General features: G+C 35.9%; 5 protein-coding genes across 6 annotated transcripts; 2 read left to right on the forward strand and 3 right to left on the reverse strand.

The window, feature by feature from the left end:
• Positions 1-599: 599 nt before the first annotated feature.
• LOC9316417 (protein CHAPERONE-LIKE PROTEIN OF POR1, chloroplastic) lies at positions 600-2232 on the forward strand. The gene is made up of 3 exons (XM_002878479.2): positions 600-1208; positions 1477-1828; positions 1905-2232. Exons 1-3 carry the CDS (start codon positions 873-875, stop codon positions 2078-2080), a joined length of 864 nt encoding a protein of 287 aa, XP_002878525.1. The 5' UTR covers positions 600-872; the 3' UTR covers positions 2081-2232.
• A 73-nt stretch (positions 2233-2305) lies between these two features.
• On the reverse strand, positions 2306-2762 carry LOC9314594. The gene is given in 3 exon segments (XM_002880304.2): positions 2306-2364; positions 2367-2503; positions 2506-2762. Coding segments are annotated over 3 exon segments (225 nt in total). The 5' UTR covers positions 2543-2762; the 3' UTR covers positions 2306-2313.
• Positions 2763-2873: 111 nt separating this feature from the next.
• On the reverse strand, positions 2874-4057 carry LOC9316418 (trafficking protein particle complex subunit 2-like protein). Its single transcript, XM_002880305.2, has 5 exons — positions 3860-4057; positions 3677-3773; positions 3499-3577; positions 3335-3416; positions 2874-3156 (listed from the first exon to the last, which is right to left on the reverse strand). The coding sequence occupies exons 1-5, from the start codon at positions 3890-3892 to the stop codon at positions 3025-3027; spliced, it is 423 nt and encodes a 140-aa protein (XP_002880351.1). The 5' UTR covers positions 3893-4057; the 3' UTR covers positions 2874-3024.
• Positions 4058-4293: 236 nt separating this feature from the next.
• On the reverse strand, positions 4294-4965 carry LOC9316419. Its single transcript, XM_002880306.2, has one exon. The coding sequence runs from the start codon at positions 4864-4866 to the stop codon at positions 4477-4479; it is 390 nt and encodes a 129-aa protein (XP_002880352.1). The 5' UTR covers positions 4867-4965; the 3' UTR covers positions 4294-4476.
• A 279-nt stretch (positions 4966-5244) lies between these two features.
• Positions 5245-7652, forward strand: LOC9316420. Of its 2 annotated transcripts, none has more exons than XM_021027116.1 (8): positions 5245-5375; positions 5459-5524; positions 5611-5831; positions 5909-5995; positions 6073-6195; positions 6280-6405; positions 6478-6714; positions 6785-7652. In XM_021027116.1, exons 2-8 carry the CDS (start codon positions 5479-5481, stop codon positions 7511-7513), a joined length of 1569 nt encoding a protein of 522 aa, XP_020882775.1. In that variant the 5' UTR covers positions 5245-5375; positions 5459-5478; the 3' UTR covers positions 7514-7652. The 2 variants fall into 2 exon arrangements, with proteins under 2 accessions (XP_020882775.1, XP_020882776.1); XM_021027117.1 differs by having other exon boundaries at positions 5264-5375; positions 6484-6714.
• The last annotated feature ends 8766 nt before the right edge of the window (positions 7653-16418 follow it).

Consider the following 16418-nt stretch of genomic DNA (forward strand, 5'->3'; position numbering starts at 1 on the left):
TGGAGATGAGAATAACAAAGTAAAAGTGACCTGGTTACAAAGATGATGAGCGGGCACCAAGACCAGCCCAGCTAGAACCCACGACAACAACCTTCTTCTTATTATTTGAGGCGGCTCCTCCATCGCCTTGGGCTCTGCTACATAGTTTTCTCCGACGCACGGGACCTAGTACTAGTATTGGATTCAGGATCCCACACCACAACATCTTTACTAGCTCACAATCTTTCTTCTTCGGTGTGTCCCTGTGTTTTTGAACTTGTGGGTGTATATGTAAATGATGTGTGTTGTAGTAATGCCACGGCCAAAAACATAGACATCATAAACCAAATTTTGTATCTATTTTTTTTCCCCTAAAATATGTTAGCATTCATTCTTCTAAATTATGCATATTTTCTCTAATACAGTATGCTTATTTTTCAATATTACTCATAGTTGAATAACACTTTTCTCACAAACAATAATAGAAAGAGAAAGATATGGACGACAAAATAAATGACATGCCAAAATCAAAATAAATATTATCCTCCCATTTGACATACTTATCACCAAATATCAAATTATCAAAGATTAAAAACAAAGATTGAAATTATTTAGGTAAGTACAAAAAAAATGCCGATTTCTTTTGCTTCCACGCTTCTAATTGTGTATTGGACCCAAATTTATGTGTTTTGACACAAGATAATCGTTAGTATAGGTCCATCTACCGTCCGCCGTTTCAATCTGACCGCTATCGTACAAGCCGTACAATATATACTCAATCTAACGGTGGAAATAGAAAGATCATAAATCCCTCAAATCTAACAGTTACCTCAAGTTTTTTTTTTTTTTTTTTTCTCTTCTCTGGTGGAGACGAACAACAACAGAAGAAAGAAATGGCAACCGCAGCTCTCTCCGCCGCCCGACCCAACCGCCTTAGCTCAGCCTCCTCCGATGTTCCTCTCCACTCGCTTTATCTCCCTACCAAGCTCCAATTTCCTTCCCGGAAGACTCAGCTGTGGCGCTCCGCCGCGATTCTCTTACCCACACGGCGGCGATGCGCTGCGCCTAGAGCTAGTTCTCGCGCCGACGATTCTCCGCCGTTTGATATGTCTGTGGAGACTGCGCTTAAGGTTCTCGGTGTCTCTGAAGGAGCTTCCTTCGACGAAATTCTTCGCGCCAAGAAATCGATCCTTGCTTCTCGTAAGGACGACCCCAACGCCATCTCTCAGGTGACTGTTTTCAATTTTCTAGGGTTTCTTTCACTCTCGAATCATTGTCCAATATTTCTCAATTTCAGCTTTCAGTGTCAACAAATTCGCTAATTTCTAAATTTGGTTAGTTTTTTCCATTACTAGTATTGGAGTTTATCTTCGACTTCAGATGTATCTCTCTCCGATTTTAGTATTGCTAGGAACCATCACTAAAAACTCCATGAATCATGGAAATAGATAGTTTCTTGTTCTTGAGCCTCACTGTAATTTTGTCCCTTTCTCTCAGGCTGAGGCTGCATATGACATGCTACTGATGCAGAGCCTTAACCAACGCCGAGCAGGAAAAGTTGTAAGCAACAACATTCGCTACGCTGATGTTAAATCTAGTAACCCTTTGGGAACAAGTGCTGTGTCTCAGTGGCTGAAGAATCCACCTGTCTCTGTTGATATGCCATCCACGAGCGATCTGGGAATACAAGCTGGAGTCTATGGAGCCATGATGGTTTTGACTTACGTGAACGGGAGTTCCTTAGAGTCTTCTGGGATGCCTTACGCTGGTGCTGATGTGCCCGGACTTATACTGGCTAGCAGCTTTGGAGCTTCCCTATACTTTATGACCAGAAAGAATGTCAAGCTAGGTAAATGATAACTTCCATCTTCTTCTGAGCTCACCACAAGCGGAAACCTCTGATGTTGTTATGTGTTTTGGTACAGGGAAAGCAGCTGCGTTAACAGCAGGAGGATTAGTGGCAGGTGCAGTGGTGGGGTCGGCCATTGAGACCTGGCTGCATGTTGATGTGGTCCCGTTTCTAGGTCTCCACTCCCCAGCTGCAGTCGTTAGTGAATTCATAGTCTTCTCTCAGTTCTTGGTGTCTCTATGCTTACGGTAGAACTTTGTACATTGGCTTCTGCAAATTTGGCTCAACTTGTCACGCTGGTATATGTACTCCGTTTATATGCATTTTGTACAGAACAATCAAAGTAAACAACTCCTAGACATCAGTCTTCATGCTCATAATGTATTTCTTGGAACTTTGAAGTTTCTGTTGCCTAAACCAAATCAAAGAACTAGCATGTGCAGGCTCACACACAGTTAACCAATACAGCTACCTACATATATATACTAGTTATGAATTTTGGAACAAATATGGCTGCCGTAAAATTGAATTAGGAGCCATGGGTAGTTTCTGTTGGCAAGGTACCAGAGTGTTGTGTGGTGGCACCAGACCCTCTCACTGACCAAAAGGCCCTCTGACTCAGCTCTTGGAAGTGGCGGCAGGCCCCTTGGTCAATCTTCTTCAGATCAAAGTAGACCCCTTGTCCCAACCGCTTCGCACTTCCCTGCACTCCATTTAACAACCTAGTTGTGTATTACTGTATTACATTCTCTTGTTGTGTCCATTTGCACTCACTCTAGAAATGGTAATAAGAGTTTATTCCCCAGGCTCGCACACAGTTAACCATTTAAGAAAATAACGAGCATTTTTATTGTATATCCTGACATTGAATTTTCCCACCATATCTTGTATCATTTACAGTTTATGAAGATATGAAAGGTAGTGGTCTTTACGGGTTTGAATGACGATGAAAACTACCTAATTATTGGGTAAGTGCTCAGGCGATCGGAAAGCGTCCTGTTCACCACTCCAGGAACGAAATTCGAAACAGGTTGAGAGGAACTTATCGAGTAAAAAAGGTAACATGTGAAGCAACAAGTCATCTTACAGAAATTTCTGAGTTGATATTAACAACATATGATGATAAAGAAATGCGACTTCATCAATGCTCCGTAAAACACAAATTTGAGGTACAAAAAGCAACTAATAAGAGAGGGTCAGTTCAAACCGTACGATCCAACAATGTTGCTTACAGTTTGTGCAAAGGTTCTTGAGGTTATCTTTTTGCCAGGGACATGGAAAGGGTTTGAGACTGCATCAACGTAGGCAGCATGGAACTTCCTGAAGAACTGTACAAAACACACAAAGAATGAAACTCTTCTTCATAGATTTGGTGCTAAGAAGAACTCACAAACACAAGTAGAAAAGAACAAACTGTAACTTTGGTAAGTAACTATAGAACTGGTAAGTGGATAGAGAAAGAAAATGCCAAATTACGTAGGCTATGAGCTGATGAAAAATGCTTACACTTCTCACATCGGTGTCTCTAACATCCAAATCAGTAGTGACCAATATAAATTTAACTTTGGTATTAGTCAAGTAACCATAGCTGCAGAATAAGAAGAAGAAGCCATTAAAAGAGTATCCCCAACAACACAAAATCATCAAAGAGAGTGAAGGAATGTGCTTACACTTTGTAGTTCACAGTAGGATAGAGCAGGCCAAGAAAAGCCTCGTTCAGAGTTGTACCAGACTTTTTTGGATTGTTCACTGAATACAACAGAGACAAAACCACATAATCAGATAAATAAATGCAGAGCAAAAACCAAAATCCTCAGAATTTGAAAGATTGGATTGGATAAAAAGGACCTCGCTCTTCGATGACATCGAGAGAGCAATGAACGATGTGGTGGAGCTTGAGAGCATCGTCAGCTTCCGTGAAGCTTTGTATGTAAAGCGGATTGTTCTGGTATTTGAATCCATGGGAAATTCAAGTCAGAAACTGTAAAAGACCCAATGAAATCAGATCACAACATAAATCGGAATGCAGACCTGGTGGCCGACGACGGCGACGCAAACGATCATCTTCTCTCCTTTGCAGATCTCGAAATTGAAAAAGTTCCGACGATCACTTCAGATTCCGAAAACAGTCAAGAGTCATCTTTTTATGGGCTGGGCTTTATTATCAATAACTATTGGGCTTTTTTTAAGTCATCATCATCATGTACTAACTTTGATATTTTCCAACTGATCCCCGAATTCCTTGTTTCTTTACAAGGACATCCACTAATTTCCCATTTTCTTTACAAGATGTCCCCAACAAGACACAAACAATTGGTGAAGAAAATACATCAAGTTGCTTTCATAGGAGTCAAAATGTAAGACAAAAAAAATTGGCAATCTTAGCATTTTTCTCCTTATATGTTTCTGTCTGCAAATCCCAAATACAGAGACATCTTGTGAAGAAGAATCATGGAGACTGATAATTTAAAATTCTAAATTAAGAGATGATCAACACTATAATCTCAAATATCTCTAACATAATATCTCATTCTCTTCCTATCAAGAAGCATTACATTCGAAATTACGAACAAACAAAAACGAACGGAACCGATACAAATGGTGAAAACATAGACAGGACCCAAATGTGAATTCTAGAGAGAAAAGAGTCATTGGCCGGTTTTGAGGATCTTCCTCTGCCTAAGGAATCTAGCGATTGGAGGAGTCAACGCCATCGTGATCGGAACTCTGATCGGAAACAGCGCCTTATTGCACAAAACCGCCAACGCTAGGGCTCCGCCGGCTGATTTCGCAAGCTGTTTCGTCTTGTTATCGCTCGTACCCGAACCTTCCTCTTCAATCTTCAAATTGAGGCTAGGGTTAGGGTTTTCCTTGTTGGAGAACCAAGGGATTTGGTACTTCTCCAAGAGCGATTCGACATCCACGTTGTTCTTGATCGCGATGTAAAATCCACTAATTGAGACGCCGGAGACCGAGAAATGGACTCCAAGCGCGACTTTTCCGTACTTCTTCACAATCTCCTTGAGCCGAGTCGCCATCGAAATCGGAGATTTACGGAATCTTCCAGAAGCGAAAGCCGACGCACACCAGAAAATGATTTGATTCACCTTAGGGTTTATCTTTAATTAAACCCCTCTTGGGCCTCTTTTGGCCCATTTTAAAGCCCGTTAGCATTTTTAGAAAAACAATAGATGTCAACAATTGCGTCTATAAATTGATTACTACTACTTGGAAAATAAGGTTGGTAAATTCGTTATGACGTTTTTTGGTCGTGTATGTTTATTTTTCTTTCATATTTTTCAAAGAATGGTTGCCAGAATTGACTGAGTCAGTGTAAGTGGATAGAAGCACCCATCATCAATCAATTATACAAAATGACACAAATTTAATATTTGTCGTGATTGTCATTGTCAGGTTATTAACTTACCTGACCACACCATGTAGTTTCTAGCATAATAATATAACAGTAGTTCTGTCTTCTCTTGATCTCCTCAGACGGCAGTTCATAACAAAACTCCTAATTTAAAATTTGTTAATTGGATTCCAGGTACTTTTATATATATATATACACACATATGATTCTGTTATACATTGGAGTGTGACTGATCGAATTTTCCGGTTTACACGCAGGTTTGCATACCGATCCCGGGATGGATTTCTTCCATTCAAGAGAGAAGAGACATGGCAAAAGAGCAGGTCAGTTCTACTTGTTGTTATATGACGATGACAAATAGAAAACTTGTTTAGGTTAGATGGTGGCTAAATTGAACTGGTGTCTACAGGATTGTTTGGTCACAAAAGTGCGAGCAAGAGCAACCCGTCCAGCCCTCCTCATCTTGCTGAGGCTCGGTCTCTGCCGACAACTCATTTCGGTATGAAAAGATCAGAATCAGAGCACGCGTTTCCCATATCCGATGAACAAACCACTCACTGGAAACAACAGCGAGCCTCTGAACGCATTCCAAATTCCCACCAACGGCCTCCAGTCTACCGATATAGCACGGTACTCTCGATTCTTTGTGATAAGAGTTAGAGTTTCTTTCACATCCCATGGTTTTGATTCTGTGTTCCAAACGCCAGCCCGAGCGTCCTAGAGAGCCTGATGAGGATGTGACCCCAAGGAGCAATGGTTCTGGGAGCCCTTTTCGATCTGCCAGAACCCGCACAGTAATCACTCACTTCTTTTTTTTTTTTTACAAGCTGCTGATTCAGAATTCGTAACAAAGCTTGGTCTGTGGCTGCAGCCTGATCGCCGTAGGAGGTCTAGCGAGTTAAGCAAAGAGCTGTACGAGAGAATGTATGAGGCAGAGGCCAATGTGAGCCCATTTCACCCCTCTAGAAGCCGCTCTCCAGCTCCCTACAACACCGTACTAATCCTCCTCAATTTTGGTTTACATACTTGTCATTTAGTCTTTATCCTCGACCAAAAACCAAATCTCTTGTGATCGCAGCATGACCGTGGAAGAGACTACAGTAGAGAAAGATATGAAGCTAAGGACAATGTAACTTCGCGGAACAGCGCTCCGTCGAGCCCATTTCATCCATCCAGAAGCCGCTCTCCACCGCAACACGCAAGGGTTGGTGGATTCAATCATTCTCTGATTTGACACCTCTGTTAATCACTCATTCTCTGATTTTTCTCAACTTAGTTGCAGACTCAGAGATACAACAACGGAAAAGATCATTTCGAGGGGATGTACGAGGCAGATGCCGATATCACACCGCGTAACAGCCCTCCCATGAGTCCTGTTCATCATACCACGAGATACTCTCCACCACCGCCGTTCTACTCATCCAGCGACGACGAAGACGACAATAATTCAACCTATCTTTTTCCAGAAATTGCAACAGGACGTCGTTCCAGGGGAGTCTCAGGGAGCAGCACGGTTCGTTCTTTCTCTCTAATTACCAAAGTGTGAAGAAATGCTTACATCCAAAATGCTTTCGTTTGTGCAGCCGGTTCACTACAAGTATCAGATCACATCGGTAGAGACTTACGAGCAAGACAGGCAATTCGAGCCGCCGGAGTTGCCGGACGAGTCTGAGAGCTTCACGATGCACGAGATCGCCAAAATGCGCGGACTTCAAAGCTACAACAAGGAAGAGATACAGTTGGCGATATCCGAGACTTACGTCTCCGTCGCCAATTACAAGGTGCGGATGAGCGTCGCCGCCACGCTCGAGGCGATTATTGACAAACACGGTGACATCGCCGCCTCGTCGAAGTTGCAATCTACCTCAACGAGGTCGTTTTATCTCGAATCCCTAGCCGCGGCAATGATGGAACTGAAATCGACGGCGTTGAGAGATCTGACGAAGACGCGGGTGGCGGAGATCGCAGCGGTCGTGAAAGACATGGATTCGGTGAGAATCGACGTATCGTGGCTCAAAACAGCCGTCACGGAGCTAGCGGAGGCGGTGGAGTACTACGGGAAGTACGACACGGCGAAAATCGTGAGAGAGGAGTGCGATAGGGAAATGACGGAGGGGAAAGAAGAGATGGAGGAGCTAAGGGAGGAGCTGCGGCGGAGAGAGAAGGAAACGAAGGAATGTAGAGAGAGAGTGACGGCGATGGCGGGAAGACTGGGGCAGCTGGAGATGAAGGAAGTGAGAGTAAAGAAGAATCTGAAGCTGTGTGAGAGCAAGGTCCTTAAATTCGACGGTCATTCTGTTCTTGTTGACTGAACCGACCTCTTTCACTTCTGTTTAGTGGAGTAAACCAACCAAAGAATGAGAAATTGATTTCTTTTCCCCACCCATAACTATTCGGATCTAACCTGAAATTGATTTCTCTTTCTCTACTTTGAAATCGTTCTCTTCGACTTTTCCTCATGAACGTTTATCAGCTTCAATTCTCTTAAATTCAAAAGAGAAGTTACGATTTCTCCATCTTTAATTGGTAAAACTAGGTAGAATTCAAGATTTTGACTGTGAAAAATTGTTGATTTCTCTTGATAATGGTTAAGACAAGGTGGTCAAAAAAGAGGAAGAGAGGAGAAGAGGGTTCGGGAAACCCTAATGTTGAGGAGAAAGATGGATAAAGTTTGCGGAACCCTCCAGATTCGAACAATGTTGACGAGGAGGTAGAAATAGAAAAAGATAGAGATAAATAGTTATCTCCAGTTGTTGAGAATAATGAAGAATAAGGGAATGAAGACGATGAAGAAGAAGGGAATGAAGTAGAAGAGAAAGAAGATGAAGAGAGTGAAGACGAAGAGAATGAAGATGAAGGAGAGAGTAGCCGAACCTTGCGTGATTCCATTGAAGAGAGATCCGAAGAGATATCAAACGAAAATCGCGTGGAGATGGTAAGTAGTTGGGTTCGAAATGTGAATTTTGGATTTTAAGTAATAATGGTTGAATAATACATTTGTGATTTCTGAGTAATACTGGTAGAATTGAGAAATAATATTTTGACATCTGGGTAACACTAGTAGAACTAGAGAATACTATTGTGATGCCTAGGTAAAACTGATAATACTACGGTATAACAAACATTTAGTAATACTGAATAATACTATTGTATAATTGTGTTCAATTGCATGAGTCTGCTGACCCACTAGCTGGTCTTTCAGACCCACCAGCTGGTCCTTAGGATCCACTTGCCAAGGATGATAATGGTGGTTTATGTGCGATAGGCAAGGAAGAACCAACTCGGAAAGAAGTCCAACCCAATTAGATTTGGCTTCTTGTGTTTGGTATGGATATTGTAAGTTTATGCATACTTTCTAGGGGTCGATTAGGTTTTTAAATGGATAGCAAATGGATTTTAGCAACTAAATCATAGTGAATTATAGTTTTGAACCCGAAACCATTCAAGTTGAGTTCTTCTCGCGATAGTAGAACTGGTCAAACTGGGTAGAAATGAATCTGAAACTATTGAAACATATATATATATATATATATATATATATATATGTTTCACTAGTATTATATATATATATATATATATATATATAGTATGACTAGTTACACTAGTATGACCCAAATATATGTAGTATGACTAGTTACACTAGTATTACCCAGATCTATGTAGTATGACTAGTTAAACTAGTATTACCCAGATATATGTAGTATGACTAGTTACACTAGTATTACTACAAATGTAGTAGAACTAGTAAAACCAGTATTACTGACAGAGTTTTTGTACTGTTTTGGCAGGATACAATGAGGGAGAACGTGTTCATATATTTCAAATGCCAAGGTCGCATGTATAGCTTGATGATGAAGACATCATGGGAGAAGATAACTCTCTCCATGTTAGAAGCTTACTCAAAATCGAATGTTCGAAATGACTGGAGAAGATGCTACGTCCGTAGAGCCATTTGGGAGAAAATTTCGACTTTTTAATTTATTCCACATGGTCTTCTACTTCTTATCTAGCATTGTTATTGGGCACACACAGATTGGAGAAGATGCTACGTCCATGGAGTCATATTTTCTGAGAGCATTGTATGATATGAACTATTTTGGGTTGTAATGTTTCTAATCTGTGTTCATTGTTTACATCCCACATGAAATTGATAGTATCATGGTAGCTGGAGGTGAAGAAGAATATACCTTCTTTATTTTATCTTTGTCTTATAGTTGTTGTTTAGATTTGTACAATTGGTAATACTAGGTAAAACTATGTTGGTTTTGTTTTTTTTTTTAATTTATACTACTGGTATTACTAGGTAAAACTATGTGTACCGTCAAATTTACACATGTACGAGTCAAATTTACACATGTGCGCCGTCAAATTTGGGGGAAAACCTAAAAAAATGGGATCAAATTCTTAGGGGCTCTCCAGTCTAATCGGATCATCAATTATCCGAACTCACACTTTAGACAACTAATAGAACTTGGTATAACTATATTGTTTTTGTAACTTAGAAATTTGGCATAACTACGTCAGTTTGTTAAACTTAGTACAACTTGGTTAATATAGTTATTTGAAATTTTTGTATAACTAGGTACAACTTGGTACGTAGTTGTTCTACCCAGATTTTGTTCTCTCTCATCCTTTTTCTCTTTCTATAGTAGAGACTAAAAAAATTGAAAATTTTCAAAATTTTAAAACCGTAAAAAACGTGGGTCAAACTGCTCTCGGTCAAACTACGCCGTCATAAATTGCAAGTGGGCGCCGCAAAGCAAGTACATCTGCCAGGTGGCACTGCAAAAATGAACATAGTTATTCCTAGTTTTCAAGTTGTACTCGCATATACACAGTTGTACTTTTTGAGATGTTTTGAATAATTAGTTATACTTGGATTGAAACTAAATTTTTTTAGTTATACCCATGATTTTAGTTATTTGAGGTACATTTCCTATGTTTTCATGCAAAAATATATGTCAAAACGTTATTTTTGTGTGTTTTGCAATGCAATGGGGATAACAGTAACAAAGTCATCTTAAAAGTATAAGGTCTTTCTTATACAAAAATGAGTTTAATGGAAACTATCTTATAAATTTTGTTAAACTAATGTTATTTAAGAAGATTTGTTAAATTATTGGTTAAATTTCTAAAGTGCATATGAAGATTTTATAAATGGTCTAACTAATTTATTAAACAATTTGTACAAAAATGAGTTTAATGGAAACTATCCTATAAATTTTGTTTAACTAATGTTATTTAAGAAGATTTGTTAAACATTGGTTAAATTTCTAAAGTGCATATGAAGATTTTATAATTTATCTAACTAATTTATTAAATTACATATAAAGATTTGTTAAATTGGTCGTAGTTGTACCATTAAGAAACCAAGTTTTACCAAGTTATACAAATATAGAGTATCAAACATTAAATACAGACACAAATACACAAATACGGACTGATATGGAATGTTATGATTGGTCGGAACAGTCAATTTTCATTGTTCAAAATAATAGCTTCTTATTTGTCAAATTATTTTTGTTATTTATTATTAAATTTGATTTTAGAAGGGTAAAATGGAGTTTTTGTATTTCATTAAGAGTAGGAGAGTATGTGAGATTTTTGGAGAGTAAATAGATTGATAAGTGAGGAGTAAGGAGCTCCTCAGATTTGGACCCAAAAAAATGGGAGAATTTCAATTTTAGGACACGTGAGCCCCATCTTATCCACGTGTGCGCCGTTTTTTTCTACCAGTGCGCAGCTTTTTTTAAACATAGTTGTACCCTAGTTATTGGTTGTACAAATTTTCTACATAGTTGTATTTTTGGTGTTTTTCAGTTTAACCAGTATTACATATTCTTAAAAATTGCTTATCTAGTTGTACACTTGAATGAATTCTATAATTATAGAATTCTTAATGTTTTTTGTAATCATACGTTAAAAATATATAAAATTGTAAATTTTCCATCCTAAGTTGGTGCTTTTATAAAAAGTGAACTTAAAAGTATAAGGATTATGTTGTATGGAGTCTATTAAAACAATCCGATATGATATAATTTTTTTTTCTCACTTAATTTATTTATATCATTTATAAGAGTTCATTATTACTTAATAGTCAGTGTAATATTTAATGTTGGAAAAAATAAATTTGAAATTCAAATTCCTTCATAAGTTATACCAGTTTTACTAGTATTACCAAATCTCGTTATTAGTACTACTTTTTATACTAGTTTTACCCATTTGCCATAGAAAAAAAACATAGTATTACATCATAAAAAACTAGTGTTACATAGTTGTCTAAGTCGAAATTGTTTTACAAATCATAAAGTGCAGATAAAATCAAATATTATGATTGCCAAATAACAACCACAAACAAAACAAAACATAATCTCTACTCTCCACAGTTGCTCGGACAATTCTGGTGGAGTGATGACCTCCACATACAAAACATATCTACGGACTACGGTTATTTTCACCTAAAACTAAATAGACACCAACATCCTCATCATCACAAATGTAAATATCTTCCTCTGGTCCCAACACTACTGCATTGTACCTCATTTGCAATTTAACCTTACTTTTATCTAACACTAGCTTCGTGCATATCCTACCTTCTAACATGGAGAGAGTTATCTTCTCCCCTGATGTCTTCATCATCAAGCTATACATGTGACTTTCGCATTTAAAATATATGATCACGTTCTTCCTCATTGTATCCTGCCAAAACAATACAAAAACTCTGCGAGTTATACTAGTTGTACTACAATTCTGGGTAATACTAGTAAAACTAGTAATACTACATATATTTGGATAATACTAGTGTAACTAGTAATACAACATATATCTGGGTAATACTAGTGTAACTAGTAATACTACATGTATATTGGTAATACTAGTGTAACTAGTCATACTACATACATCTGGGTAATACTAAGTGTAACTAGTAATACTACATATATATTTTTCAATAGATTCAGGTTCAATTCTACCCAGTTCTAACAGTTGTACTTTCGCGTCAAGAACTCAAATCGAATGGTTTTGGGTTCTAAACTACAATTCACTATGATTCAGTTGCTGCAATCCATTTCTTACCCATTTACAGACCTATTCGACCCAGAAACTATGCATAAACTTCCAATGTGCATACCAAACAATTAGCTAAATCCAATTGGATTCAATCTCCTTAATTGTAAATGGTTTTGATTCAATTTCAAGCTCAAAGGAGCTCGAGAAACATACATGTCCTTTCTATCTCGACCCAGCTCGCCGGAGGAGAGGATACGGCAACAATGGCGACTGCAAATCGAATATGTGGCAACAATGGCGGAAGAGGAGCACGACAAGAGCGAGAGCTCGTTTTTTTTTTTTTTTTTTTCCAATTTTCATTTTTTTTTTTAATTTTAGTAATTAATTAATTATTCTGAAAATGAAGGAACACACATTTCATTAATAGAGAAGGGGATATGTAGACAAATAAAGGATATAAGAGGTTAGTTGCTTTCAAAAAGGGACTTGAGAGACATTTTCTCCCAAAGAATCCATGAAAAAATGCTTATCCAAAGCATAGGAGGATTTCTTTGTTCAAAAAAAATTTATAAAAAAAAAAAAACATAGGCCACAAATCAATCTGAGGAGTCTTTGTTGCAAAAGAGGTTCATGTAAATCCTCCTCCTAGGCGATTTTATCTATCTAAACGTCGTCCACGTGTGATAGTTGAATTGGTAAGCATAAAATCATCCCAACAATAATATTTTACTAGGATTTAACCCGCGGTGTACTGCGGAGCAAAATTTTATTTTATGTATTTTATATAATAATTTATAATTTATTGTATTTTAAAATTGATATTATTAAAAAAAAAAAAAAGCTCACTTAATTATTTTATATTATAATTAATATAGTTAAAATATGTGTACTTAGAAGATTTGTAGGTGTATAAATGATATAGTGTTAATATCTCTATACTATTAAAAGAGAAGTACAAATGAAAATGGGTAGGGTTAAAATCACAAAATTGACCCGAAATTCTGAAATCGGATCTTTGAAATTTTTTTGGAATATAAATTCGAATTAATAATGATAATCGAATTAAAATCAAATATTTATGGAAATCAAATAAAATCTGATTGTACTTATGATAACTAATTATAAAAACATATTCCGAACAATATTATACATTAATTACGTATAATAAATTTGTTCATATATTTTTGGAACTAATTCCATAGCAATCAACGTTTTTGTCATTAATTTTGCTCATTTTAGCCAGTTATCATTAATTGAAAGATATCTTAATCCATCTGTTTTATAAATTAAATTGATATTTTTAATTTAATTAGATTAAATCAAAATTAAGGTATTTTCATACCTATAGCTTACCAAAGAAGTTTAATTTTCAATTTATAAAGATTTCTTGAATATCATTTAGAATTATTCAACAAGATGATAAGTATTTATTAAATTTTGTGAATCATGAAAATTAATAATTAATTTTTAATCATTATATTTCATCTTCAATCTCTCATCTAACAAATAATATACATATTCTATTATTCGTATGTCCAAACTTCATTTTGTTGTATGACTAAATAATATTCCCATTAGAGCTGTCAAACCGAGTTGATTCATCCCGTTAAGCCCGTTTTGCGAAAAGGCAAAAAATATTTTGACTTGTAGTTAGTCGGTCCGCACGACCCGCATATAGCATATATGAAATACAAACCCGTCCCGCGAATGTATGCGGATTTGCGGGATTGTCCGTGGATTTTGTTTAAATAATTTTAAAGTAACCAAAATTTAAAATACTACTAAAATAAATAAATAAATAAAAAATACTATTAAAAGTTTGTTTAAATTACCACATGTTGAATAAATTATAATTTTATCAATAAATACTAACATGCGGACTGATCCGCCAACCCGCAGATAAAAACCCATTAAACCTATGACCCACTGCGAATTAATCCATGTGGCCTGCTTATTTGCGGGTTTAATATATTTTCTCAATTCTGCCCCATAGTGAGATGATTTGGGCTCGACCCGCGGTTTTTGATCTAAAGTGACTGCTCTAATTCCCATGAATCGTCTAATTTTAGAATTCTAAAACACAAAATTCTATTTTGTAAATCATAATTAATACGATGGGTTTATTTATAAACAATTTAACATTTTCTCTACAATTCTTTATTATGAATATTTATAAGTATACTACACGATTCGCTCTACTAAAAACACACAATATTAAACTCAACATATGTAAACTAATTTTCCTCCGCGGTGGACCGCGGGTCCGATCCTAGTTAGCAAGTATTTATAGTCATGGACTATTATAATAATTTAATATTATTTTGTATCAAAAAAATATACCCCGCGGTATATGGCGGGTCGATTTTTTAAAACTAAAAATTTTAAATTTTAAGTTATATTTTTTTGGTTAATATTGTTTGGTTTGTTTAATATTTAAGATTATATAATTATATTTTTATTTTTAATTCTAGGTTTCACCCGTGGTATACCGTCACGTATTAATATCGACTCAAACCCGTCCCACCATATAACCTCGTTTTGTATTCAGAATCATTTTAGTCTTTTTTATAGTATGACTCTGAACCATTGTCCAATTTTTTAAACAATATGGGATATTGTACACATACTTTTTGTTCATCGATTGAGTAATATATGTCCATTTTTAAAAATTTGAATCACATTTTTTTTTTTTCGGCAAATCATTTGAATCACATTATATGTAGAAAAATCTATTATTTTATTAATTATATGTATTTTATATAAATTCAAAATAAATTACTATAAGATCATATAAAAGTGAAAGAAGAATTATATATTAATGTTTAAATTTGGTAGATGTTTTAGAAAAATTTAGAAACAAAATCAATTTGTTACCATATTTGGAAGCCACAGTTTTTAAAAGTTTTTTTTTGAAAATATTTTGTAATATTAATTAATATATAAATATTTATGATAATGGCATTCTATTGTAAATACTTCTCAACTTCATGATTTATTTGCTAAATGTACTTAAAATATATATATATATAGATGATTCAATCAAATTGTGATTTTGACTCTGAAAACCATTTTGTGGTCCTCCTTCGACCGTTTTTATTGAAAAACAGTTTGGTAAGAGAACTAGGGAAGGTCACTTTTACTAGTGCTTTGATTTCAGCACATTACCTTGGTTTGGTTTTGCAAGTGTTAAAAACCCTATTTTGTATTTGGGCTGACAAAAGAAACTGGGCCTTCAAATGGGCATCTGTTGTCTTTTCTTTCTACCGCATTTAATTAGGAAAATGTTCAACAAAAGTAAAATTACGTGATTTAGTAGTTAGTTACTTAGTTATGTTGGATGATCTATTGTAAAAATAAATCTTAAAAAATTAACTTTGGGTCTAACAAGAAAAAATGGGCCATGAATAAGAGGGCAATTATATGAAGCCACATAAAAACGTTAACAAATTGGAAATCGACGTTTTCTGAGAAGACCTTTATCCAAATTATTGCCGAGTCCAATACACATCCATGGACCATGGTAGCTAAAACCTAAAAGTAGTAGCCAAGCATGCTGATGCACATAATTTTTATTTTTTTTCTACATCACCCAATTTCATTGAGGGTTATCTCATAGATTTTACGAAAATATTTCGTGTTTATTTTTCTTTTGTTACAAGACAAAGTAAACATTTCTATTATAGGTTATAGCCATCAACTAAAACAATTTGCAAAATACTATGCTTACTCGCATTTTTCTTTATTACATAATATTTTAAATCACAGAATAGAATGAATATGCCCAACTATATCGTTAACTAATTTAGTCAACGTTATATACTTTTAAGGAAAATTGGCTTCGTTGAAAAAAAGAGTAGTATTAAAAGCGCGTTCAATAGTTTTCCCTGTTTTCAAAATATATCTTAAAAATTCCTACATGAATTTAATAAATGATAATATGTTTTTCAATTAAAATTTGTCAAACAGAGCATTTAAATATAACAAAATGAAATTATAAAGGCTCCGAATGGAGAAATGGTTCAGGCAGAGCGGATCAAACGGTCCAAGCGGTTCTAGCGGAACAAGTGTGGATCAAGCGGTTTTAGCGGAACAAGTGCGGATCAAGCGGTTCTGACAGTCTATAAAATATTTGAATGGTGAAAGTGGTTCAAGTCGTGCGGATCAAATATTTATATAAAAAAAAACACTAATTTTAAATAAAATACTTTT

This window comes from Arabidopsis lyrata (genome assembly GCF_000004255.2).
Source record: "Arabidopsis lyrata subsp. lyrata unplaced genomic scaffold ARALYscaffold_4, whole genome shotgun sequence".
NCBI lineage: Eukaryota > Viridiplantae > Streptophyta > Magnoliopsida > Brassicales > Brassicaceae > Arabidopsis > Arabidopsis lyrata.